The sequence below is a fragment of the Canis lupus genome, chromosome 17 (genome assembly GCF_003254725.2).
Source record: "Canis lupus dingo isolate Sandy chromosome 17, ASM325472v2, whole genome shotgun sequence".
Classification (NCBI taxonomy): Eukaryota; Metazoa; Chordata; class Mammalia; order Carnivora; family Canidae; genus Canis; species Canis lupus.
The window spans coordinates 38,368,594-38,396,540 of record NC_064259.1 but is presented as its reverse complement, the minus strand read 5'-3'; the positions used below and the strand labels follow the sequence as shown (position 1 = coordinate 38,396,540).

The window sequence follows — 27,947 nt, the reverse complement described above, 5'->3', positions numbered from 1 at the left end:
TACAAAATGAGCTTATTGACATATTTAATTTACCATGAATATATATTATTTTATTATAAGCTAACTTTGATTATATTTCTCCCTTATTAGGTTAGGTAAATGGTTTAGTCCATTTGGGCTACAATAACAAAATACCATAGACTGGGTAGCTTATAAACAACAGAAATTTATATCTTACAGTTCTGGAAGCTGGAAGTCTGAGATCAGGGCACCAGCACGGTTGAGTGAGGACTCTCTTCCAGATCGTTTGTAGTCCTCACATACAGAAGGGCCTAGGGACTTCTCTGGAGCTTCTTATATTTATAAGGGCACCATGTTTGTGACTGAAGACCCATTACCTTAGACTTCAACAATTTGAAATTTAGAATGGGGGTGGAGAGAAGTGAGACACAAACATTCCGACTACAAGTTAGTAATTTATATTTTTTAGGCATAAGAGCTAGTAAATCATATTATATATGCCATTTCATTTCAGAGTAGCAAAAGAGATGTGATATTTTATATGCTTGCTTTCTATTGTTGCCATAACAAGTTACCTAGTAGCTTAAAATAACATAAATTTATTATCTTACAGGTTGGTGGTCAAAAGCCAGAAATGGGGTTCACAGAGTTTAAATCAAGGTGTGATCGGGCTGTTCTTCTAGAGCTTCTAGGGGGAGAAGCTGTTCCCTTGTCTTTTCCAGTTTCTAGAGACCACCTGTATTTCTCGGCTCATGGCTTATCCCTCCATCTTCAAAGCCAGCAATATAGTATCTTCAAATATTTCTCTGACTCTGATCCTCTTGCTTCCATTGTTATATCTCCTTCTCTGTCTCTGGCCCCTGCCATTCTCTTACAAGGATTCTTGCAATTCCATTAGGCCCACCTGGACAATCCAAGATAATTTCCCTCTCTCTCTCCTTAATCACATCTGTGAAGTTCCTTTTGTCATATAAAGTAACGTATTCCCAGGTCCTAGGGAGTAGGACCTGGACATCTTTGGGAGCCATATTCTATCTACCACACTAATATAATACTATTCTGATAGGGTTGACACTCACAGGTATAACTAAAGCATTAGGCTTGATGCTCCCTCTGTCTCTCTGACTTGGGGCATCTAGATTTCTTTCTTGACCTTGGCTGGGGTTGAACCTGTTCCAGGGGAATAGTGTCTAGAGAACAACCTAATCCCTACCAGGCTGAGCCACTGGGTCCTGAGAAAAGACTGGTTGCTGCAAGGCCCTGAGTTGCCAGGCAGTGTGAATCCAGGTATTCATTTGAAGCTAACTTAGATGGAAGAGCTCCTTTTTAATCTTTTTTTTTTTTTTCCCTTTGGGAGCATGTGATGTTTACTCTTTGGGGCACTCTCAAAACTTTATTTATTATTATTTATTTATTTATTTATTTATTGTTTTTAAAAATTGCTTGCTTTTTATTCTATTTTTTTTAATTGAAGAGTCGTTGACATGCAATGCTATATTCGTTTCAGGCATACGTTGTAGTGATTTGGCAACTCTATACATTATGCTCTGCTCACAAGTGTAGCTACCATCAGTTACCATACAATGCTATTACAATATCATTGACTATATTCCCTGTGCTGTACCTTTCATCTCTGTGACATATTCATTCCACAATTGGAAGCTGTATCTCCTACTCCCCTTTTGCCCATTCTCCCACCCCTCTCCCCTCTGGCAGCCACCAGTATGTTCTCTGTATTTGTGGGTCTCTGCTTTGTTTTGTTGTTTTGCTTTTTAGATTCCACATGTAGGTGAAATCATATGGTATTTGTCTTTTCAACTTTAGTAACAGCTGTCTGGCAATCAAGAAGAGTAGCTTTTAGGGGCACCTGGCTAGCTCAGTCAGTAGAGCATGTGACTCTTGATCTCCAGGTTGTGAGTCTAAGCTCCACATTGGGTGTAGAGTTTACTTAAAAGGAAAAAAGAAAAAGAACAGTGGCATTTAGGTCAATGGACATTTTAGAATTGCCCCTCCAATGCCCTCATTCCTGGGAAAGAGGAAAGACAGAGCATGTTGGTATTTTCCTGGCAGCAGACACATGTTTAAGGGAGACTTGATAAAAGGATAGAAATGAGGCTTTTCATTGCCAAAGCTTGCCATCTTCTCCAAATACAGCCTGCATCCAGTACACCTGCATCATCAGGGAGCTCCCAGACCTTCATGCCCTGGGTGGGAGTGCTGTGGGAGCCCCAGGTAGTACTGAAGAAGAGAAATGCCCCTGGTAGCCTAAATAATAATGTTATGTATATGCCAAGGGCGTCAGTTTGGCATCTGCTGTATTCTGCAAACAGTCTGCCTGTGGAGGAGAGGGAAGGCGACAAGGGGCCCATCACACTTGAGAAAGTAGAAGCCTGACAGCTGAAGGTTCCCAGAGCAGCAAGCATCACCTCTTCTCTTGGACCATTTCAGCTGTCTGCTTTGGATTGACAGAGGCATCTGGCTGCTAAAAATACCGTACTGACCAAGTGCTCCCTATTCCAACTAAAGCTGAGCACAACTGCCATCCAGGACTGAGCTGCTTCTTGCAAAGGAACTTTTCAGTTTTCAGACCCAATCTGAGAGGCACACCAGCCCATGGTCATTTCTGCCTTGTCAGTTTTGCTAGGTGATGAATGAGACCCTTGTCAGATCACTGTCCTCTCTTCCGCCCCATTCCCACCTCCAGGAAATGTGGCAGAGGGGGAGGTGAGGGCCCAGCAGCTGAGGGGGTAGGGAAGGGGAGGTGCTTGTCCATTTATAGGCTTGCTCTTTGGGATGCTGAAGGTGCTGAAATAGCAAGGACAAGGGACTTGGCTCAGTGTGATATATCCACTGAGCTGCCTGAGGGACTCTGAGATGACAATAGGGAGAATGGAGAACGTGGAGGTCTTCACTTCTGAGGGCAAGGGCAGAGGTCTGAAGGCCACTAAGGAGTTCTGGGCTGCGGATGTCATCTTTGCTGAGCGGGCTTATTCCGCAGTAGTTTTTGACAGGTATGAAATGTGGGGTGTTGCCACCTTTTCTGTTGGTGTGGCTCATGCCAAACTCTGAAATCCTTTGCTCTCAAAATCCTAAGGGAAAGGGATAGAATCCATGTGATCATTTTTAACAAAATGGCACTTCTGACAGCTGTTTTCTGGTATCTTTTTTTTTCTGCAAAGAGTCATTGTTAATGTGATTTACTCTGGTCCCTAGGAGGGTTGTAAAGATAAGCAAAGGCTTTGGGGCACTTTTTTCACAGTACATTGAATATTGAATGTGGAACGTGGCTGAGTGGGTGTGCTGTGTGTGGGGAGGGCAGAGGGAAGGGAAATGGAAAGGTGGGTGTGGTCTATAGGAAACATTTTCCTACAGAAGGCTCCATGTTTTTAGCTTCTTGAGTATAATCAGTATATTAAAGCATAAAGTAATTGCTGAGACTTTAAAAAAACAATTGCAAATACACAAGTAACACTGAAATCCATTTACATTTGAAAAATTAGAATATTACCAAGAGGCTGAAATCCCTTTTTATCTTTTCCTCTGCCAATCCCAATCTTCTCTGTCTTTCCTCAGAGGTAATAGGTGTTATGATTTTAATGTGTTTACTTCTAGAATGTTCTTGCACTATTATATACATATATCACAATGTATAGCTGTAGTTTGTCTTTTTTTCTTAACAGAAGTGGCATCATATTTGAGATGTCATTCTAGAACTTGCTCTTTTCACTAAACATATTTTTGATATGTATCCTTATGAGAACTATAAGTCTACAGATAATTCTTTTAAATCCTCAAAGATCTACTTCTTTTACCCACATGTAGATCTATCTGTGTTGATCAATATGCTATGTGGATTGCCTATTTTAACTCCTGTAGATATTCTACCCAATAAATACATGGAAACTTATTTATCCACTTCCCTATTGAGAGACATTTGGTGGTTTCCAGCTTTTCATTAAAACAAACATTTCTGCAGTTATATCCTTGACAATGTCTACTTGTACACATGTGTGATTATTCTACAGGACATATGGCTAGAAGAGGAATTGTGTCATAGAGTGTACTGTTTGTATTTTAATAGGCTCTCCAAAGTGGCTCTGTTAAATTTATATTCCCATATAACAACCATATGCCTGCCCACTTGACTACCAAAGTTTTAAATTAGTGTTAAAGCTTTATTTTAAAAAAGCAAACAAAACAAAACACCTTGCCAAGTGATTAAATTGTAAGAATATTTTCTGAGCCCAAAGTTGGGGTGACCTGCCTGACATTGATGTGGTCTGAATCAAGATGGCCTCTAGTAATCTAGGCTTTGTGCTTGGCTCACTGTACTCACCATCCTGAGAATGGGCACTGCTTTCCAAGGATAATTTGATCAGCATTCAGATTTTCATTTCTTCCTGCCTACCAGGATCTTCAGGGAGAAGATAGTGAACGGAATATATGGCTGACGGTCACCTGAGGAATGTAAGGGGGCTGAGGTGACAGTAATACCTCTTCAACAGGAGTTTGTCTTACTTTATTAGTTTATTTGTGTATGTTTTGTGGCTGGAGGTGAGTGCAGTTAAGGAGTCAGTGGGATTCAGAATTAAGACTAAAAAGTTAGAAAACAAAACCTCTGAACAATGATCTTGGTGCTGTCACTGAGTTGCCACATTGCCTTATGTAGAATACTTCCTTTGGTGTCTCTAGTTTCCTAAAAGTCGATATAGTCAATTAGTATCCCTTTTAAGAGCGTTTGGAGTTGAGTGGGTTTTCCTTCCATTTTAAAAGTAAAACTAAAAAAATAAGTAAATAAAAAAAATAAAAGTAAAACTAAGGAAGAAATAAAATATATTTTCACACAAAGGTACTAACCCTAAACGTTGTTGTATATTTCCTTCCAGCTTATTTTAAAACATAGGTTTCATTTGTACTACACAGCTGGGATTTTATTACAGAAACTATGATGTTTTACATTTAATAATTTAGCTACTTCTTTGTTACTATGTCCTCTTCATAAACATAGTATTTAATGGCTGCCTGCTTTCCTACCACTTCTTTATGACTGAATATTTGGGATGTTTATATGTTTTTCTTACTGTAAGTAAATCATTAATTTGAAGGAATGATTACAAAACAAATTTAGTATACATTGCAGATAAAGTGCTAACAAAGTGTTGTATAATTATTATTATTATTATTATTATTATTATAAAAATTGGGGTGATTTTAAATTGACTGAAAAAAATTAAAAAGAGATACTTTTAAAAAGTGATTTTTCCCAAGTTTGTCACTGCAAAAATGAGGGGGCTACTCTTTGGGTATACCTGGGATAGCCTAAAGAGGCAGCAAAGGAAACCTTTGCCCATCGGGTCCTTCCATTTTGCCACTTCATGAGACACAGCCACTGTAGATAAGAAACCTGAGTGGGGAGGTAGGATTGAGTCACTCACAAAAGAGGCACATTCTAATCCGTGTTACTGCAAGCCAGGCTTTCTGCCCTACCCTCCAAACACAAACATGAGGAAAGATTTTATTTTTAGTTGAGCACTGCATTAAGTGAAAATTCTTTCCAACAATATATGACATATATAGTATACATGAATATTATGAAGCATAACAATAAACGAACACCCATGAAACTATTCCATGAAACCTATTTAACTAGAGTGTGCAATTACATTGCATCTTCTCTATCTTTCCCTATTCAGTCCCGGGTTTGTTCCAAAGGTAACTAGTATCCTGAATTTTATGTTATTATTCCCCTGCCTTTTGAGTAATATGTGTACATATTCCTGAACAACATATAATTTAGTTTTTGTGTTTTCTTTTTGATCTTTGAAACAAAGGTATAATATATTTGACTTTATGCCACTTGCTTTTTTTACTCAGTGTTAAATATTCATGCATATGGTTTTGTGTAACTAATAAAATGAGTCAACTGTGTCAGTTTGTATGTACCACAGTTTATTTTTCCATTCTTCTGTCTGTGGTTGCAATTTTTGTTTTTATTTCTTGGTGGACAGATACATGAGGTATGTATCCTAGGAATGGAATTATTGGATCACAATGTATGTGACATGTAGCTTTAAAATATAATGCTGTAGTGTGTAATGTTGACTTGCAAATTTGCATTGTCTTTGCTAGGATAGACTTAGTTTAGCATTAACAGCAACAATCTAGGCCTTTATAATATAGTTCTTTAAAAAATATTTTATTTATTTATTCATGAGAGACACAGAGAGAGGCAGAGACACAGGCAGAAGGAGAAGCAGGCTCCTCAAAGGGAGCTTGATGTGGGGCTTGATCTCAGGACCCCGGGGTTCACACCTTAAGCTGAAGGCAGATGCTCAGCCACTGAGCCACCCAGGCATCCCTGTAATATAGCCCTTAGTCTGATGACAACCTCTTGAATTTTGCTGATTGGAAAATTGTGACTTTTTTTGAAACTTAAAGATAAAGGAGCAAGAGTACAGAGACAATCATTTTAGGTTGGGCAAATATGTAACACTACCTCAATCCCTGCCAGGTATAGCTAATCAATTGGGTAACTCCTTCCTGAACTCCAAATTAGCCTAAGGATTTTTTTTCTAAAAACTGGTATTTGAAAGAACAGGTATTTGCCATCACTTATGGGGTTTTTGGTCGGGCTGGAAAGGGATGAAGGTGAAGCAGGTGGATAAGGTCAATTTACCAAGGAGCTATCTTTCATGGGCATGATCTTTTCAAGTGGATCAGCCCTAAGGATGGTAAATGAATTCTTAAAAATTGCTTGCTACCAGGGATCCCTGGGTGGCTCAGCGGTTTGGCACCTGCCTTTGGCCCAGGGCGCCATCCTGGAGTCCTGGGATCGAGTCCCACATCAGGCTCCCGGCATGGAGCCTGCTTCTCCCTCTTCCTGTGTCTCTGCCTCTCTCTCTCTCTATCATAAATAAATGAATAAATCTTTAAAAAAATAAAAAACTGCTTGCTACCCTTCATGCTCTCTACTCTGAGTGTGCCCAGTTTTGGGGAGAACACAGAATATGAGCCCCCATGATACCTTAACTTGAGTAATCCTGCTTATTTCTACATGAAGTGGGGTTAATCTGGGAATTCATGATATTGCCTTGTTCAGATTTTTTAGCTTATTTTAAAAAATGTAGAAATTATAGAAAAACCAAAGTAAGAAAATAAAAATTCTCTGCAACCTTAACATTCAGAGAAAACTACTGTTAACATACTGGCATATGTTATTGATTATTCTGTTATATGATTGTTCTGTTTTTGGAGTATAACTGACTCCTTACAATTGTTTTATGCAAATATGATGCATATAAAATATTTTTCCAATGATTTGTAGGTATGGTGATGGTAGTGGGAGAAACACTACATTAATGTACACCTTGATGGGGAAATGCTTCCCTAAAATTAAGATATTTTATTAAAATATGGGGAGGATGGGAGTTTATTTTACAATGAAAGCAATATGACACAATATGTATTTTATTAATTTTAGGATACATATTTCATTTTAGGCATCTCTGAAATCATGATGTATTGTACAATCTGTGGCTCATGGTTTAATTGGGAGAATTTGTTTTTTAATGGTTAAAAAATGATATATTTAGTATATTGACAGTATCTTAGGTTCAATTTAATTCATGTATACGTTTCTTCCTTTCACAAAAGTGGGCTGTTGTGTAACTTCTTTACCTTACAATATATTATGAGCCACTTTTCAAACCATTATCCTTCTAAAGCATTTTTAATGACTATATAGTACTCTTTTTGTTGACTGTTAAACATCAGTTTAGCAACTGCCATATTTTGGATATCAAGGTTGTTTCCTGCTCAGAACTTCTAAACTGTTTGAATCCTTCAGCATCATTTTGGTTTATTAGCTCTTATGATTTTAACTCTTTTCTAATCCTCAGTTGCTTTTAATTAATTAATTAATTAATTAATTCACTTATCGAGTAGGCTCCATACCTCACATGAAGCTCAATGTGGGGCTTGAATTCACAACCCTGAGATCAAGACCTAAGCTAAGATCAAGAGTTGGATACTTAACCAGCTGAACCACCCAGGCACCCCTTGTCCTCAGTTACTTTTGACTTTCTATAATTTTTCATATCTTGCATTTTAAAAACTACTCATTTTTCTGTCTACATATATCTTTTAAAATTATATCCAAACTTAAGTTTCTTTTTTTAAAGTTTATTTTTATTTTAGTTACTTATTGTCATTGCATTCCTTCACTTTCCTTTTTATAGTTTATTTAGTTCATTTTATGCTAAGGGGAAGAAGAAGAGAAATGGTTTTAGCCTTAAGAGTGATTCAGGCCATCAACAAGATTCGATCCTTATCTTTTTTGCTGGTTGGTCATGGAAGGACTCTTCCAGTACTCTGAAATAGAACCTCCATCTTTTCCAAACTGTAAAAATCAATTGGTTAACCCAGTTGACCTACAGACTAAGGTCCATGGGGTATCATTTATTACACTTTGAATAAAATAGCATCATCACCATCACCATCATCATCATTATCTTTACATAAAAGCCACAACTAAATGGATTCTGGGCCAATCTGGCATAGAATCAGATTTGACCAGGATAGGAATTTGAAGCATGTTTTACAATAATATTAGAGAACAACTTCTCCTAATAGCTATCTACAAATAATGAACTGTTGGACTGTTGTCTGCAAGACAAAGGGTACTGAACCTTTTTTTTTAATTGACAGAAGGGTGAGAACCTTGAGCAGAAGTTAGAGAGTCATATTTCTGGTCAAAATGGGGTATGTGTTTGGGGGGTAGTGCTAGTTAGAGCTCACGTCATCTAAGAATTAAGTAAAGTCCCTTTTGCTATGTAGTGTAAAATATTCACAGGTTCTGTGGATTAGGATATTGACATTTTGGGGGGCTGTTATTCAGCTTATCACAACTGATAAAATGAATTTCATGTTAATCCGACTCATCACAGAAGATGTTAAGAATCATCAAGGATAGTGAACTTTTACAAAAAAAAAAAAATTTTCTTTAAATAAAAACTAGACTGGATCCTAAGTGATTCTGTTTAAAGAGTTGAAAGTGTCCAGGAGATCATGCATACACGTGTAGGAAAAAACAAAGATAAGAACATAAGAAAAAGTAGAATACTTTAGAAGAAATTAATGCTAGCCAGGCTTTTTTGAAAATTGGAGCAGTTATGAGCTTCAGGTCCACTGGGGACAGCTGGGCTTTTAGCTGGGGTAATTCTATGTGGGTTTGTGGGAACACCAGGATTAGCATGGCATACACACTGATAACAGCTGGTGGGTGGGTGGTGGGGGCAACTGGTGCTATTAATAGAAATCATTTAATAAAGGGATTAGGGAAATTCCTGAACAGTTACTTCAGAAAATGAATGAATCACTATTTATTATTCAAGGTACAGTGTTAAACATTTACACTTGATGTTCAGAAAATGAATGAATCACTGTTTATTATTCAACTTACAGTTGTCAAACATTTGCACTTGTTGTTGAGGATAACCATAGCAGATTTAGAAATATGTCTTTATTTTGTTTTATTTTTAAGTAAACTCTACACCCAAAGTGGGGCTTAAACTCACAACCCTGAGATCAAGAGTCACATGCTCTACCAACTGTGCCAGCCAGGCACCCTTAGAAATATGTCTTTAGTCTGGCATTTTAAGTTGCAGAGGCAAGACACATGAAATGTCATAGGACCTGTCATGAGCTGTATTGCTAAATTTTTTGAAATAATCCTTAACTGCAGAAGTTTGAAGATAATTGCTTTTTCAATATAAATTAGATCAAATACCAGGTTGTCCCCACAATGATATCATTTTCAGTCTTATGCATCTGAAGATGTGTTTTGAACATGGGAAATGGGGCATGCTCACTGCCAGAGGGTGGGAAATGCAGACAGGAGTGAGTTGGGTGTGTGAACTTCGTCGTGTGAGTTGTGGCAGAGGAAATCTTGAGAATACCACTTTAATATGGAAGAGATGCCCCTATAAATAGGCAATACCTAGCTTTGACCTAAGGAAACAGTATCACCTAACTTCTTATGCTAAGTTATGTGTAGTACAAACATGAATCCAGCGATGCCCTTAAGGGTTGACATGGGCCATGTAAAAATAATATTAAGTAGATGCCATGGGGACAAGGAAAATGAGCCTCCCAACTCTGGGCATGTGTCTTCTCTCTGCAAAAGCCTTCGGTGGCTCCCCTTTGCCTGCAGAATATGGACATACTACTGAGAGTAACATTCCAGGTCCCCCCTGTGTCTGGTCATTGTTTCAGCATTATTTCCCAGTGTGGTGAATCCTATGATCTTGTCAGATAGCTACTCCTGTCTCCTATATGTGCCTTCACCCTCTCAACATGGATGTCTTTGACTCAAGCCAGAGCTTCTCCATGGAAGAACTTGACATTGTCTGAGTACAGACAGTGCCTCCTCCCCATAGATAACTGACTTCTCAGATTCCTTAAGTCCCCCACTGGTCTCCCTTCCTTGAACCCTGCAGCAAGTTACCTGCACTCCTGAGTGACATGCCTTATCTTGCCCATATGTGTTTATGTGTTTATCTTTAAGGCCCTCAATTACCAAGTCAATGCACAGCACATAGTAGATGCCCAATAAATACTTGTAAAAGGAAAGTAGAGTGGAAGGAACAAGGAAGGAAGGAGAGACAGAATTTAAAATATTGTAAAATCCTCTGGGTTTTTCTTGAGGGATGGGGTGTTCTTAAAGACACACTCCCTTCCCCTGGGTTTTTGAGGGGAGAGCTGCTGGCAGACTGAGTTTTTTAGCAGTCCAGAAAGCCCGTGTTGGTTCAGTCCTTTCTGGCTATATTTTTAGAGGGCTTGTCCACCTTACAGGCACCTTCTCTTTGCATTTATCTATCCAGTAACTGATTATTTCCATACAAGGAGCTAAGCAGCAGCAGCCCTTCCAGCCTCTTGACTCTGACAGATGACATAACCCAGGGCAGGGCTGCAGAGCAAGGAGTTAATGGGGACCCACTGGCCAGGGCAAATCATGCTCAGGGCTGGAGGCAGAGCCCAAAGTGGGCTTTGATGGCTTCCTCTGTCCTCTGTTCTGGGTGCAGTGGCAGACATAGGGAATCCCTATAAGAATAATTTCCCTGGTAGGACCGTGGTCACTATTCTAAAGGGTTGTTGTGAAGGTTTAACAAAGGGGAATTGCATACAACATCTCTTTGAAAATTGCAGAGCATTGTGAAAGTGGGAGTTAATATCCTCTGTGGGCACTGGAAAAAGAGAAATGGAACTTCTCAGAGGTCATCTGGCTAAGCCTGGCTAAGCCTGGCTAAGCCTGGCTGGAAGAAGCACCTTTCTCTTGGAATCCAAAAAGTGGGTTTAGGACTTCCTGTCTTCTGGATACTCTTTCTCACTGGGGGAAGTAAGAAGGAAGAGAGGTATTTTTGTCAGAGAATTACCTGCCCCTCCTGCAGGGGTTCTCCTCTAGCTGGGATGTCTTCCTTGCTGGTGGCTGCCTGAGAATTAGTGGATCCTGGAAGAAAGCAGGAGCTCTGAGATCACTTGGCCCAACTTCCCCATGTGACAGATGGGCAGGTGGACCAGGCTGACAGCTATGGAGCTCTCATCTGGTGCAAGGCTCTTTGAGCTGGCTATTTTACATTTCATTTAATCTTCAAAATCACTCTGAGAGTGGTGGGATTTTCTTTGTATTTTCTTTTGCTTGAATTTCTTTTTTTTAAAGATTTTATTTATTTATTCATGAGAGACACAGAGAGAGAGGCAGAGACATAGGCAGAGGGAGAAGCAGGCTCTGCACTGAGCAGGGAGCCTGATGTGGGACTCGATCCCAGAACCCCAGGATCACGACCTGAGCCAAAGGCAGATGCTCAACTCCTGAGCCACCCAGGTGCCCCACATTTCTTAAAATAGTAAGCATGTTTCATTGAAAAGTAATATTCATCTGTCTGAAAGATTTCAAAATCAAGGTGTTGTTATTCCCATTTTCACCTAAGGCAACAAAGGCTCAGAGAGTTTAGGGTACTTGCTTGAGATCACACAGCTGATAGATACTGGAATCAGGAGCTGAACTCAGCTCTGACTCCAGGTTTCATCTTCCATAATCCTTGTCCTGTCACCAATAAGGGAGGTGGAGAGCAGAGGGACAGGATTTTTTTTTTAAATTAAACTTCCCCTTCCTGCCTGCCTGACACTTTTTCATGCATATCCCACTAGAAGGAGCAGGTTTGCTCTCATTTCTACATTCTTGTTGCTCAAAGTTACAGCTTAGTATCACCCAGGAACTTGTTAGGAATGCAGAATCTCAGGCCCCAGTCCAGACCTATTGAATTGGAACCTGAGTTTTAACAAGGTCTCTGGTGATGTGTATGTACATTGAGGTTCGAGAAGCCCAGGTCTGCTTCAAACACACACTCCTTCCTTCTCAGTTCCAGCCTCATGGCTAAGCCTTATTGTCAGGTGAGGTGATGGAGAGAAAGGGCAGCTTCATCCCAAGGAGATCTAAATTAGGAGATAACTCACAATGCTTTTCACCAGGATTTAAAACTTGACTCTAGGCCCTAGCAAAATTGTAGAGTGGATTATAAAACAAGTGTGTGAGCCTGTAGAAAATAGTTTGTATGGTTTAGTGTCTGGCGTCTGGAACTCACTATGGGTTCCTATAAGAAAAAAAATCATGCCAAATTAATCACATTTTCTTTTTATGAAAAGCAACTAAAAATTCATTAGAGCAAAGTGCAGAGACTCTCATGAGACATTGCTGAACTGATAGCAGAATTGATTAAAGGTCTGAAAATTGATTGTATAGTGATTGCAGACGTCTCTCCATCACCCAGTCTGGGGTGAAGCCTTTACACTGCAGCAGAGGAGCTCTATCTCCAATCTTCTTCTGGCCAAAGTGGTTGTTAGTAACTTGGAAGACTCATATGAGGACCTTCCCACTAGAATTTTTTGTGGACATATTATAGCTATAGTTCATAGCACATAGATTATTCTATAATCAGGCCCCATTAGAAGTGTATTAAGTCAGTTCATGGGATCCTGGAGGCAGGCTCCAGGATAGATGTATAGTCTCCCTTTGAGCCAGGCTAAGAAAATTTGAGCTTCATAGACAACATGGACCAAGGAGAGGATAATGCCAGAGGTCCATCCCTGGGGCAGACAGTAAGGGGGTGTTGCCTTCCCAGAATTTAAAAACAACAATAAAACTAATTTTTAAAAACCTGACTAAAAGATTTGGTTTTTATTATCACCATACACCAGCAATTCTATACAATGTCAGGGATAAAATGCTCTTCCTTGGGGAAAAAAAAATCTACATTGGTCTCAGGTCAAAACAATAGCTGTTGCATAAACTTCAAATTAGCACATTTTGAAATCACATATCCCTTAATAAACATTATATTCTGCCTTGAAGTTAATCCAGAGGACTCTCAGTTGCAGTTGCATGGTTAGCCCCTAACACTTGTGCCCTCCACTGCCTGTTTGTTGCAAAAGCAAATTATTATGATTCTTAAATACTTGAACTTGCACAGGCCGTGGTTCATGTCTTCAGCCCTTGTGCTACTATCTCTTCCTGAAGCTTAAATATATTAGAAATAAGCAGAGCGCATAAAGATGAAGCAGCAAAACTTCTGTTATTCTAGGTGACCACCTGGAATTTGTGGTTCTGTTTAAAATGTGAAATACAGTGTGAGAACAGTAAAGTGTAATATTTGGTAGGTACAAATTCCAGTTTCCCCATGAAATATGTCTACGAATGTGAATATATGTGTACAAATAAAAATATGAGGATATTATGCTTGAATATTCTAAAAATTACTAGTTTGGGTGTAAAATGGTAGAGCAGTCCCGATAGGGAGTGGTTCCCTAATGGGCACCCCTAGAGCAGGTAGGCATAGAGCTCTAAAGGACAAGTCACAAGTGACAGCCAGCATGATCGTGTTTGTTTGTTTGTTTGTTTGTTTGTTTTTTTAAGATTTTATTTATTTATGATAGACACACAGAGAGAAAGAGGCAGGGACACAGACAGAGGAAGAAGCAGGCTCCATGCAGGGAGCCCGACATGGAACTCGATCCTGGGTCTCTAGGATCATACCCCTGGGCTAAAGGCGGCGCTAAACCGCTGAGCCACCAGGGCTGCCCTGATTGTGTTTGTTTCTAACTCTCTTCTCTCTAGACCATTTCCCTTTCTTTCCTGCCTTGGGTTTGTATTCCTGGTCCGGGGCTTGATACCCTAGAGGTGGGCGTCTGCTCCTCCTTCCCCTTCTGAACCTAAGACTTGGTCTCAGCCTTGCAAATGACTCAAGCCTCAGCATACCGATGTAAGTGATGACAGAATGAAAGTTCAAAATGATCTGGACCATTTGGAATACTATCAGCTAGGGTTCAAGGGGAAGACCCACTTCAGGTTAAAAAAAATTCAATGTCACGCAGAAATTTTAGGCTCACTGTCTTGGTCATGGTGATGGTTTCACAGGTATGTGTATATGTCAGTGTCTATCAAGTTAAAGATTTTAGAAATGTATGTCAGTTATGCCTCAAAGGTATTTTAAAAACACAGCATCATATGGACACATGGAGGGAAGCTCTGACTTGGCTACAGCACCTTTAAGAAAACTTGGGAGGTTTTAATGCCTAGATTTGTAACCTGATCTTAACTGTGAATTTTTGAATTCCATTTATTTATAAATGGGATTCACAAGTCCAGATCCAAAAAGTGTGAATAGTACCACACCTGGATACCATATTCTGTTCTGGGCACCATAATTATAAAGCACTATGAACCCTCATCTACCCTTGAGAGGCCAGGAGACAGAATTTGGAGCCTCATGGGGATCCAGATTACTTGAGCTCTTCAGCAGTTCAGTCTGTGCTGATGATTTTCACATTCCTGCCAGAGAATGCCATCTTGACTTGAGGTGGATGTGAGAAATTCATAGTTCCCCATTTTTAGGGGTTTGGAGATTCCACTAAATGGTCAGGGTCCCTGCCCGTGTGTTCTGTTCTACTGGAGCGCTCATGGCAAATGACCTTCACAAGCAGGGAATACCCTCTGTGGCAGAGCTATGATGGGCTGCAGAATCTGCAATTCTAAATATGCTAGTGTAAGTCTACTCTTCCTCTCTCTTTGGGAAAGCTTAAGGGATGGCATGGGAGTGAGGAGACATTAGTATGGGGATAACCTTAAACTTGCTCTGAACTTACAAATAACTACTAACTTTCCATGCCTATCAGCACTTCATGATTAATAACAAATTATTAGCAAGGTGTCTCACAGTAGATGAGGACACAGCAGTTTGTTAAGGTAGCCACCCAGAGACTGAACACTGGACTTCAGGAAGCCCAGGACCTAGCTTGCAGCAATAGCCTGTGTAGTGCCCTCAGTTTGGCTCTCTGTCTCTCCATTTCTTGATGCTGTCCTAGGACTACAGGGCCTAGCTTTTGGGCTGATTCTTGAGCCTGATGCCCTAGCATTGGTTGCTGGATCTTGCTTGATTGTCCTGATGTACCCACCTTCCTTCGGCTGTAGGGACCCTCTGTGGGTACATCGGAGACCAGAATGAGACTATTGAAGAGACTGGGAGTGTTTGATGTAGACAGGAGAAGTGAAAGGGAGTCACAGCCATGGTCTTCAAATTCTTGAAGCACTGACCTGCCCAGACATATTCCACAGGACAAGCATCCAGAGAGCCAAATTAGATGACAGGAGTATGCTTCTCGGGAAGACACATTCGAGCCTATCACAAGGAGGAAATCTGCCACAATTAGGACTGGCCAACAGTGGACTAACTGTTCTTGGAAGCAGTGTACTCTTCTTCACTATGGGAATTTTAAAAGGCATGGTCAGCGATGGACACAGGGATTTCCTTACTTGTATGTTTTATTGAAAGTCCTTTCTTCAGGCTCTAGAATTGTGTGATTTTAAAAGCCCCTGTTTTCCTATACTTTTTTAAAAAAGATTTTATTTATTTATTCATGAGAGACAGAGAGAGAGAGGCAGAGACATAGGCAGAGGGAGAAGCAGGCACTCTGCAGGGAGCCTGATGCAGGACTCGATCCCGGATCCTGGGATCACGCCTTGAGCCAAAGGCAGACACTCAACTGCTGAACCACTCTGGCATCCCGTTTTCTTCTTTTGAGATCCCTCCTTAGACTGTAAACTCCAGCATGAGTTTACATACCCCATTTTCCCCCAGGGATCTCAGTGCTTCTGTGCACACTCCTGAGCTTGTTTTCATCATTTCTTTGCTCCAGTGGCCAGGATTTCTTTTTCCCACACTGCAGAGATATTGGTATATTGTGCATCATACCAACATTTCACTCACTCTGGGTGTCAGGTTATGTCTTGAAGTACGTTTCCTTCATGCTAACCTATGCCCTCTTCTACCTGAAAGCCGGCTCTAAGCTGGGAGACACAGCTCTCTCTTGAGAACACTGAGGGCTGGAAGCATGGGGTAAGGAAACTCCTCTTTGTACGCCTCTCTCCATCTCCCATTGAGTGGGCAGGCATGATCTGTGTCACTGCCCCTTGCTCCCTGAGCCAGGAGAATACAGTGGATAACCTCACTTACATCAGTGATCTCGTATTATTACTCTTGCAAAAACACACAGAACTGTGACATGTATCACAATGCAGCAGACCCCATTTTGTGTAAACTGTATCATGTTTCATGTTCCATCATACTGTAGATAGTTATGAGTTTTATTCTTTGGGGAAAGGGACATAACATTTCAAGAATGAGAAAGTCATGTGACACAGAGTTCTCCCTCCCATGCCATGGAGCCAATGACCTGTGGCTTTTGGCAAGGGGACCATGAAGAATTTCTACCCAGTCCCTTGGCCTGGAAGACTTCCTGCGCTTCTCAAGTGTCTGTTCCAGTGTGTTACAGGAACACCCCATGGGTCTGCTCTCATAGCGTCCTCATGTAGGTTCACTCGCTCCTCTGGTGGCTTAGGTATTCTCAGTGCCTACTGCGTAGGGGTCATAAATCTATACTTACTGAGTTAAATTGGAAGGCTTATATGAAGGGTGCAATAGTGTCCCCCACGTAGGGACCCAATATCTAGTGTGGTCCTTTATTGCTGTGCCACCCCAATCATTTGTTTCTCCTTCCATTTCCAGCCTTGTTAACTTTGTGTGCCATACCTGCTTCAAGAGGCAGGAGAAGCTCCATCACTGTGGACAGTGCAAGTTTGCCCACTATTGTGACCGCACCTGCCAGAAGGATGCTTGGCTGAACCACAAGAATGAGTGTTCGGCCATCAAGAGATATGGGAAGGTTCCCAATGAGAATATCAGGTCAGAGCGGGGCCCCGGGCGTGGTCCTTAGAATTCCCAAATCAGGCGGGGAAGGCCTTAGTGACAAGCATTTCCAGGTCCAAGGAAGCTAGGCTGAGCACAGATCAGGGTAGAGTCTCAAAGAGACTGGAGAGGGACACTACTGTATCTGGGAGCTCATCTAGAACTGGGTGTGTACAGCAGACATTCCAGTCCATAGCCACTGGCTGGAGCTGGCTACAGATATGTTCTCAATGGTTCCCTAGTGTTTAAATTTTTTTTAAAAATTTGTTTTGCCAATGTTTAGAAAATTGGGAAATTCCACATTTAAAAAATTAGGATTTCTGGTTTCTCTTGAAAAAAAATCTGAAGATTTGGCAAAATGAGCTAGAGCTCAATAGCAGCAGCTACCTTTAAAAACTACAGTTTTTTTTCAAAAAAAGGTTTTATTTAAATTACAGTTAGTTAACATACAGTGTAATATTAGTTTCAAGGGTACAATACAGTGATTCAGCAATTCCATCCATCACCTGATGCTCATCACAAATGCCCTCCTCAATCTCCATCACCTATTTTTTCCATTCCCCTTTGGTAGTCATCAGTGTGTTTTCTATGGTTACACAGCAGTGTATCTGCAATCATCAAATTATGGCAGCAGCCCAGGTGTCCATCGACTGATCAGTGGACAAGGAAGACGTGGTATATTTATATATATATATTTATATATATTTATATATATATTTATATATATTTATATATATATTTATATATATAAATATATATGAAGGAATATTACACAGCCATGGAAAACAATGAAATCTTGTTTGCAATGACATGGACAGACCTATAGTATACTATCCTAAATGAAATAAGTTAGAGAAACATAAATACAATATGATTTCACTTATATGTGGAATTTAAGAAACAAAACAAAGGAGCAAAGGGGGAAAAAAAGAGCAAGAAAAAAGGCAGAGCTTTTCAAGTCACCATATCCTACTAGGCCCTGGGTGCTGTACACCATCCTCTGTACTCATTATATGAGAAAGGCATTTGCAATAGTTAGTGGTGTTGCTAGGTGGCCATGGCCAGAAATCTGTGTTGACACAACCAGGTAGGGCCACAGGTCTGTGCTTAGGAAGTGAAGATCAGGGGAGATGAGAAAGGTGAAATTGGGAGCATTTTCACTGGGTGTGTATAGTGCAAAGTTAAAGACAGAATGGAATCATCATATCTTATTAATTTTTAAGAAACCACAAAGTGAAATGGCTTTGCCAGCCTCCCCATCCTCCTTAGTTCCATCTGTTGAACAACTGCTTCTTTTTAAAAAGTTCTTTTGTAATTTTACTTTATTTTAATTTTTAAAACATTCAGTTTTATCAAGGTATAATTGACATATAAGATCATAAGATATTTACTTATTTTTTAAAAGATTTTATTTATTCATTAATGAAAGTCATAGACAGAGAGAGAGAGAGAGAGAGAGAGGCAGAGACACAGGCAGAGGGAGAAGCAGGCTCATGCAGGAGCCCAATGCAGGACTCGATCCCAGGATTCCAGGATCACATCCTAAGCTGAAGGCAGACGCTCAACCACTGAGCCACTCAGGCGTCCCAGATTGTAAGATATTTAAACAGTACATCATGGTGACTTGATATATGTGTACATCGTGAAAGGACATCCCCTATCTAGTTAATTATCACATCTATCCCCTGACATACTTATCCGTTTCTTTTCAAGTGAGAACATTTATGTGTTACTCTCTTGGAAGATTTTAATTATACAATACAGTGTTAACAAGCTACAGTCACCATGTTTTACCTTAGATCCCCAGACCTTATTCATCTTACAGCTGAAAGTTGGTGCTTTTACTAGCCTCTCCCTGTTTCCTACACTCCCCAGACCCTGGCAGCCACTTTTCTCTGTTTCTATGAATTTGACCTTTCTTTCTTTCTTTCTTTCTTTCTTTCTTTCTTTCTTTCTTTCTTTCTTTCTTTCTTTCTTTCTTCCTTCCTTCCTTCCTTCCTTCCTTCCTTCCTTCCTTCCTTCCTTCTTTCTTTCTTCTTTCTTTCTTTCTTTCTTTCTTTCTTTCTTTCTTTCTTTCTTTCTTTCTTTCTTTCTTTCTTTCTTTTTCTTCTTCTTTCTTTCTTTCTTTCTTTCTTTCTTTCTTTCTTTCTTTCTTTTTTCTTTCTTTCTTTCATCTTTCTTTCAAGATACCATATATAGCTGATACTATGCAGTTTTTGTCTGTGTCTGGTTTGTTTTGCTAGTATAATGCCCCAGTAAGGTCCATCCATGCTGTCTTAAGTGGCAGGATTTTCTTCTTTCTCATGGCTGAATAATATTCCAACATGTTTTTTACTACATCGTCTTTATCCTTTCATCCATTCATGGACACTTAGGTTGTTTCCATATCTTACCTCTTCTGAATCATGCTGGAGTAAACATGGAGTGCAGATATCTCTTCATTATCCTACTTAGTTTTTAAAGCCCAAAGTAAACGTTACCTTCCGTGATGGGGAGCTCACTCACTTTATCTGCATAATCCCAGTTGGTAGTTTCTCCTGATACTGAGTTGAAATCTGTTACCCATTTTTCTTTACTCTCTGAGCTTTGGGACCATTTCCCTAATATTTACAGGTAACAGACACCCTACCTGAGCCTTATTTTCTCCAGTGCTGTCCTGTGGGGATACCTGGGTTCCTAAGCACCTGGGATCCCCAGCAGGGCATCTTTCCAGAAATAACTCTGTGATCCAAATGGGAGCAGAAGTGGGCCTGTTCTTTGCCAAGGGAGCCCCTTGGGTACTGGATCTGCCTTGGGTCACCAGCCCCTCGCAGGTGCCTGGCCAGCATGAATTCAACGAGTAGCTGAGAGTTGCCAAAATGTCCCTCAGTCAGAGGCTTCATCTTGTGGGCATGGGCTGCCTAACAGTTAACAAGGGGACCCTCACTGTCCTCAAGGTGAAGTGCAGCCCTGTCTCACACTCAATGCCCTGTGCTCTCCAGGGCTCCCTCCTGTCCCACCTTGCGTCCACTCCTCCTCCAGAGCCCTCCACACCAGCCAGGCCAGCCCCTCCCTGTTTCCTGCATCTGCTTAGCCTCTGGCTGCCTCCAAGCCTTGGTTTACACTGTTTCCCCACCTAGATCATCTTTCCTACCTCTCTCTTTAATCACTGAGACTAGGGATCCCTGGGTGGCGCAGCGGTTTAGCACCTGCCTTTGGCCCAGGGCGCGATCCTGGAGACCCGGGATCGAATCCCACGTCGGGTTCCTGGTGCATGGAGCCTGCTTCTCCCTCTGCCTGTGTCTCTGCCTCTCTCTCTCTCTCTCTCTGTGTGTGTGACTATCATAAATAAATTTTAAAAAAATAGTGTTTAAAAAAAATCACTGAGACTATAATTAAGTTCACACAGATGTGGACATCCATGACATACCATGTCACAGGATGTGCATTATCCCTCTTGGGGATAAGTTCAGGGAGTTTCAAATGAATTGCCCGGGGTCATGCAGTAACTGGAAATGGACTTAAACCCAGGCGTTAGACTCCTTCACCAGTGCCCATCTCAGTGAGCCATACTATCAGGAAAGACCCAGGCTGTCACACCTCAGTGTCCCCAGACCCCTTTCATGGTCGCATAGACCCCATGTGACTTGGTTCCTTCCCACCTCTCCACCTATATTTGCTCTCCACTCCTCACTCCCTGTGCTGCAGCCACTTTGGTCTCCTTGCTGTTTCTCCATCATTCTTCAGGGTCTCTGTACTCACTGCTCCTTCCCTATGTGCACAGAACCAGCTCCTTCTGTTCATTCCATTTTCAGCTTGAGTGCTCCTTCTTCGTGTTACCTCCCCTGATCACCTTGGCTTCCCTTCCCCCAGCCAGTCTCTCTCATGTGACCCTATTTTACTCTCTGCATAGCACTTAACACTCGGTTTCAATTATTATCTTTTTAACTTGGGTCTCTCCCACTATAAAAAGCTCCCATGATAAAAGAGATTCCATCTATGTAGTTCCATCTATATAGTTCAGCCTGGCATGCTGTAAGTCCTTAGCAAGTGTTTGCCAAATGAATGGATGCACTGAGACCTCCCTAAACCTGCCCCTCTCCACAGGCTGGCGGCCCGCATCATGTGGCGGGTGGAGAGAGAGGGCACCGGGCTCACAGAGGGCTGCCTGGTCGCTGTGGATGACCTGCAGAACCACGTGGAGCACTTTGGGGAGGAGGAACAAAAGGAGCTACGGCTGGACGTGGACACTTTCTTGCAGTACTGGCCACCCCAGGGCCAGCAGTTCAGCATGCAGTACATCTCGCACATCTTTGGCGTGGTATGATTCCTCATAATGTGGCAGGGGCAGGATTGGTCAACCAAGAAGTATTCAGAGGCTGCCAGGTGGAGCGGGGAGGGGAGGCTGAGAGAAGGGCTAGAGAGGACAGGGGAAAGTAAAGACCTTTCATACTTTTTCTGCCTTTCTGGCCTTGCTTACTAGAAAGTCATTCCTACCCTATTGGAAGCTGGCATCCCCACACACAAACTATTTGTTATCTCCAAGTGGTAGATTTGGATGGAAATTTACCTTCCTGTTTATCGACATTTTCTACTTTTTCTCCTGTTCATATTGAAAATGAAGACCCAGTCACCATCCCTTATTGCTCACCAGTCACTTTGGAAATGAGACCATTCCTTTTCTCAGATATGGCAGGCAAGATAATGGAGAGCCTGGAGTCATGGGCTATGGACATTAGCGAAAGAGAGGAAGGACTTTTGGAGACTGCTGTCCTGGAGCAGCAAAGCTGGACCTCTTGTAGCCATGAGTCCAAGAGGTGGGGGTAGATGCCTATGGATCAGCAAGCTCAGGCCATATAACCCACCGGCTCTACACACACAGAGTAAAATAGAGCAGGGCACAGAGAGAAACCAAGGTAGAAACTGGGGAAGATTCATGTGAGACCCAGACACAAGAAAAGGGGGAGACTCCTCAGAACCAACATTTCTGTCTTTGGCCTTTGTAGAATACAGCTACCCAAAACTTCCGAGGTGGCTTTGCATTTTAACAAGTATGGTGCTCATCTTGAGGGTCCTTTGGAGTGACCTAGAGAACAGGAGATGAACTGTTTTGTTGCAGACTCTCTAAGCATCTCCAGGATGAGATTGAGTCTTATATTTTCTTGAACTTTCAGCAGCCAAGGTGGAGTTCTGTCCCTGACCTATGTGTGTCAACTTGCTCTTTCATCTTTTTCTCTGGGTAGATTAGCTGCAATGGCTTCACACTCAGTGACCAGAGAGGCCTACAGGCAGTGGGTGTGGGCATCTTCCCCAACCTGGGCTTGGTGAACCACGACTGTTGGCCCAACTGCACTGTCATATTCAACAATGGCAAGTGAGTATGTCTTTAACTAAGGATGGTGTGATGGGGATGGGGAGACCTTATGGCATTTTCTCCACTTGGCCTAAACCAAATTATGGAACGAACTAGCATGAATTTTGACGGGGAAGTTTCATTCTAGAGTCATTGTGGATAGGAGAAAGGTAATGAAGAAAATAGCAAAGACTTCCACATGGGTAATTTCTGAATCTTTGCATATTTCTTGAGGCTGCCTAGATGTGTTAGGTAAACCTCTGACTACTATTTTAAAGCTCGAAGCCTGAGATTATCTATCTAAAGGTCACCACAGAACAGCACCAGCTGAGAAGGTGCTTGGCAGGAGCATATATTAGTCAAGATCCCAGCAGAAATCAGAAGGCACACTCAGAGTTTACTCAAAGAGAATTTAATAACAGGACAATCTACAGAAATAAGGGTAAAGTTTAAGAAACTAACAAAGAATGGTGAGGTGTCCAGAGTCTAGCAATAGTATATAACCATTATGACCTCTAGACTTAGACGGGCAGGTGTACTGTACTATTTCTGCAGCTGGTGAGAGTACAGCCATGGGAGAGGTTCCTCTCTCTACTCCCCATCCAATAGCTTGGCTGTACTAGTAGCAAAAGCAGCCACTGCTGGAACCATTGCGAGGATGAGAGGGAGCCAGGAGATGAAATACCCCAAACTCTCTCTCCTCCAACCTTCTGATTTCCTCCCATTGGCCAAATTCCAACCAGAAGCCAGAGAACAAATGACCCAGGGTGATGAAGCCCCTTAGGGGCCAAACCCCACCGCCACCCCCTACTCCAAAGGCACAGATCAGGGGACAGAAGGACAAAGCATGTGTCTTGGGGGTGGGCACAAGTGGAGAAGTCAGCAAACAGGAAGAGACCCTCCTTTTCCATGGCTCAGGGCTGGGGAGATTGGGGGAACGATGCCTAAGCAATATTACTTATTTTGCTCTTAGAGAAGAGACAAGCTTTTATGACAGATGCAAGTTAACTCCAAGCCATGAACAATGAGCAGGTTTCCCCAAAAAACTTGCTGGAAACCAGAGACCATGGTTTCTGGTTCTCAGTCAGGAATCAAGCCTAAACCCCAATCTAGAAGGGACTCTGATTCTCCTTTTCCTTCCTGTTTCTGGAAGCAAGGGCCTGTATAACACCAGGCACTCAAGCAGGTGAGAAAGTCACTGAAGACAGAGAAGTTTATTTGGGACCAAGATGATCATTTCCCCCCAATATTTGCATTTCCCTTCCTAACCCTCTTGGGGTCACTGGCATGACTGAGGATCAAATTCAGCCACATATGGGGCTGGTCTTTCAAGATGCCATTCCTCCAAGCAGTGGTGACCCAGGGCTCCCCTTGTTGGTATGTGTGACAGCCACAGGAACCTAGGAGCTCTTTCTTCAGATCATTTCTGGCGTCTGCTCTGGCTTATTTGCATCCACTAATTTTGAGCAGCCACATTTTACCTGGCTTCTTGGCTGTTGTGCAAGAGAAGGTGACTTTGCAGTCATGGCCTAGCTGCCTGCCATAGTGGAAAGAACCCAATTCTAACCCCAATACATTTTTATACTATCTGTGTGACTTAACCAGTCTCCATACGCAGTTCACATAGTCCCCAAGATAGACATCAAAGAGGCAACACTTATTTGGCCAAGGTGCTTGTTAATGGTATAACAATAGCATTCCATTACATTTTTTAGCACCTACTTTTAAATGCACTGTCTCATGGCAGTCCCATTACCAGGTACAGGTTGAGGACACTGAGCCCAGGAAAGGCTGAGAGGACCTTTGAACCCAGAACTTCTCATTCCAAATCCAGTGCACTTTCCACTATACCAGCCTGTCTTGTCAAGTAAGCCCCACTGGAAGGGGCTGGGATAAAAAGGTGGTTGGATGGCCAGAGCTTTGATTGCATCAGCTGGAATGCTGTGCTCCCTCTTAGCTGTACTGATGAGCCTATGGTAATGATTTCCATTTGGGTGTCTGTTTTGTCTTTCAGTCATGAGGCAGTGAAATCCATGTTTCACACCCAGATGAGGTGGGTCAGTCCTCGCCAGCATCCCTGCTCCTCTGACCCATCTCCCTCACTTGCCTGGTTTGCTGGGGCCTCCCCTTCCTGAGACTCCGTGGCTGCTCTCTGGCTGTAATGTCCTTCTGCACCCCAGAGTCTCATCTTGTCTGAATGCTGTATTTTAAATGCATATATATGAATCATTTTGTTCCTCACCCACCCACTCCCTGCTGTGCCTTTGCTTTTCTTTTGCTTTCTTTGCTTCTTTTCTTTCCCATCTTTCACGCCTTACTTCTCTCTCTCCCCCAACTCCAAAGCATGACGATCCCTTCTAGTCCACATCACCTTAGCAAAGCCCACACTGTCCCTCAAAATCCTGCTTATCATAAAAATAAGGACTGCTGATATTATTGAACTACTAAAGGACTGTGTTTGTTTATAACTCCCAACTTCTCACCCAGACTGGCTTCTGAAAATAGCACCCATAACTGTGATATTTTTGATAAATATTTATTCACAGTATTCTGTTTACTGATTCTGGCCAACTAGTGGTTTAGGTTAGATTTTGCCTTGACTTTTCTTAATGACAAATTAATGGCTCCAGATGGGTCTTTTCTCAGACTTGGTTTGAAAGTACTTGAAATGCTCTTTGGATTAAGAACAAAACTCTGTGTGGGAGTTAGGTCTTTGGGTAGGCAGGGGTAGGAGTGGTTGGTGCATTGGAGTCTGTGTTGACCTGCATTGCACATGACTTTGGATGATTCCCTTCATCTTCTAGGTGTTTGGTTCCACATCTATAGAGCAGAGGTCAAGATGAGACGTCTCTAGGGACCTTCCTAGTTCTAAGTCTCTGTGACTCTGGGCTGCATTTCTAATCTCTCCAAGAAATGCTTAAATAAATTGCTTATGTGTGGCTCAATTAGCTGAACTCTAGAATTGTAGGGCATTAGAGATGGAAGTGGGAGAATGGAGTGGAAGTCACCCCTGATCCTGAGTTCCAACTAAGGTAAAAATGGGGCTTGTATATTTTCATATTTAAGTGACTTCAAATTAATTTGGTTTTGAAAATTCTCTAACATGATTGAAATAATTTGAGATACTCTGAGACCTTGCAAGAATTGGCTGAATCATGATGAGAAGCAAAGCTACTAGAAATCCTAACTCAGCTGGCACTGACTCACTGTTGAATGTCATGATGGAGCTGTGCCTATAGAAGGGTTTGGTGGGGGCAGAACTGCTGACTTGTCCCATAAGGATCAGATGCCAAAATCCACACTCAACACTGGCCCAGGAGTTGTTCACATGGAACTATTTAGAATACTGGCAGTGCTCTAAAATCAAGGGCTTTGATCTTTCCTTTCTTGAGCATGGTAGACCTGGGAGGCAGACTGAGGACAGCCCAGGGAGAGCAGTATGATGAGGTGAAGCACGAATGGCACTTGATTTCTGATCTGTATTGTTGCCAAAGTGCTGTGGGACCTCCAGGGAAATTCCTTCCCCTCTCTGGGTGGCAGCGCCCTCCCTTGTGAAATGGGGAGGCTGATCCCCTGCAGCTGGGACTGTGAGAATTCTAAGCAGAGCTGTGAGGACATTCACACAGCCCTTCACCCCCTCTCACCATTTATTACTGCAGTAACAGCTGCTATCCCAAATTGGGGTGGGGAACAAAAGAACAAAGTCCCAAAGGCATATGAACAAGCACTAAGACTTTGCTAGGCTCTCTATGAATTGTTTGTATATATATTATCACATTTATTTGACATGTCAGTGTACCCCAATTTGGGAGAAGGCTGTTTAACCTCAAGTGGTCACCTCAGATGCTTGGACACACATGTCCCTGCCCATTCAACAGTTGCTTGCTTGGTTGTCACTTCAGAGCACATGGAAGGGGCTGTCTTTTACCTGCTGTCTGACTCAGGCTCTCTGGGAGGTAAACAGAATCTGTCTGCAGATGTTTTCCCCAGCCCTGTGCATTGTGCCACTCATTCTTATGGTGATGGCTTTCCACTGGGCAGTGAGGAGATCCTGGGGAGATATAAGAGGATACCTTAGGATCCAGCTTGCTGGGCTCATTGGTTGTTTTCTGGAGCTCTTGGGTTCCCTGTGGAGGGTGCATGGCTGAGAGGCCCATGGGCCGATCTGCTTGTCTGACTTAGCTGGATGACAGCTTGCAGTGGACTTTTGTCCTCAGTACCTTCTGTATCTCTTACTTGGTAAGGTGATAGTGCTGTAGGTAATTGGGGAGGGTCAGGTCTAGGCTGGAAGGGGATGGAAATGCCATCTGTTCTTGCTAACCACATTTAACCAAAATCCATGTCCCCCAGTAAATACAAAAGTGGACAACGCAGCAGGCTAACAGAGCCAGCCTTTGTTTATTTGCTTCTGTGATCTCCAGGCATGTCTCCTGACATAATGTAGGCCAGAACCAATGGACTGAAAGACAGGGGAGCAGGGGCTTAAAGTTAGACTCAGAACGGGCCACGATTGTGAGCAACTGAGTGTATGTACTTCTCATGAGAGAGTGGCCTCCAAACTAAGCAAAACTACTATCGAGTCTTCTCTTGTTTGAATCTTTGCTTTATTGTTTCTCCCTTCCTTTGTTGCAGGCAATCAGTAGCTAAATGTACAGGGGTAATTGCAGGCATAGAAGCTAGGTATAGCTTTGTGACCAGGCCCAGCCCTCTCTGGGGAATCTGCTGAATTGGATTTCAGAGCAATTAACTGAATGGAGAAGATTTGTTTACAATGAGTAGAGCAGGATTATCCAGACAACTATCCTTTAGATCACCTTTCCCCTTTTTTGGGGGGAATGGGAATTTTCTTGGAGTGCTGGTGGAAGTTGTCTTTGAGACGCAACTCCTTGACACCTTGAAGAGCAGAAACCCCACTCTGATAGCCCTGGATCTGACTTACTCTTTCTTTAACCCTCTCTAGAATTGAGCTTCGGGCCCTGGGCAAGATCTCAGAAGGAGAGGAGCTGACAGTGTCCTATATCGACTTCCTTAACCTCAGCGAAGACCGCAAGAAGCAGCTAAAGAAGCAGTACTACTTTGACTGCACGTGTGAACACTGCCAGAAAAAGCTGAAGGATGACCTATTCCTGGGGGTGAAAGATGACCCAAAGGTAGACGTAGCCCTGCTCCTGGGCTGTTTGCACTCATCTTCTCCAGGAGCCGGCAAGGGTGGATTTCAGAGCTAATCAGTGCACCCTGGCTGTCAGTTCCCAGAGAACCAGCCTGTACCTGTTGGAAAGTTGCTATGGGATGGGGGACAGAGCATTGATGACAGGTCCCCAGCTAGTGTCCTGGGGCTACCACTTGCCAGGAGTTTT

At 42.2% G+C, this 27,947-nt stretch overlaps 1 protein-coding gene across 3 annotated transcripts in view; it reads left to right on the top strand.

Annotated features, from left to right (window-relative positions):
• The first annotated feature begins 2,728 nt into the window (after nucleotides 1-2,728).
• The window catches only part of SMYD1 (SET and MYND domain containing 1), a 37,142-nt gene continuing 11,923 nt past the window's right edge, over nucleotides 2,729-27,947 (top strand). The window contains exons 1-6 of one of the 3 annotated variants that reach the window (XM_025453863.3): nucleotides 2,729-2,972; nucleotides 17,079-17,255; nucleotides 21,345-21,558; nucleotides 22,481-22,611; nucleotides 24,605-24,643; nucleotides 27,551-27,740. In XM_025453863.3, coding sequence (XP_025309648.1) covers nucleotides 2,836-2,972; nucleotides 17,079-17,255; nucleotides 21,345-21,558; nucleotides 22,481-22,611; nucleotides 24,605-24,643; nucleotides 27,551-27,740 — 888 coding nt within the window. In that variant the 5' untranslated portion in view covers nucleotides 2,729-2,835. The remainder of the gene's footprint in view (nucleotides 2,973-17,078; nucleotides 17,256-21,344; nucleotides 21,559-22,480; nucleotides 22,612-24,604; nucleotides 24,644-27,550; nucleotides 27,741-27,947) is intronic. The other 2 variants (XM_049095539.1, XM_025453864.3) reach the window with 2 other exon arrangements.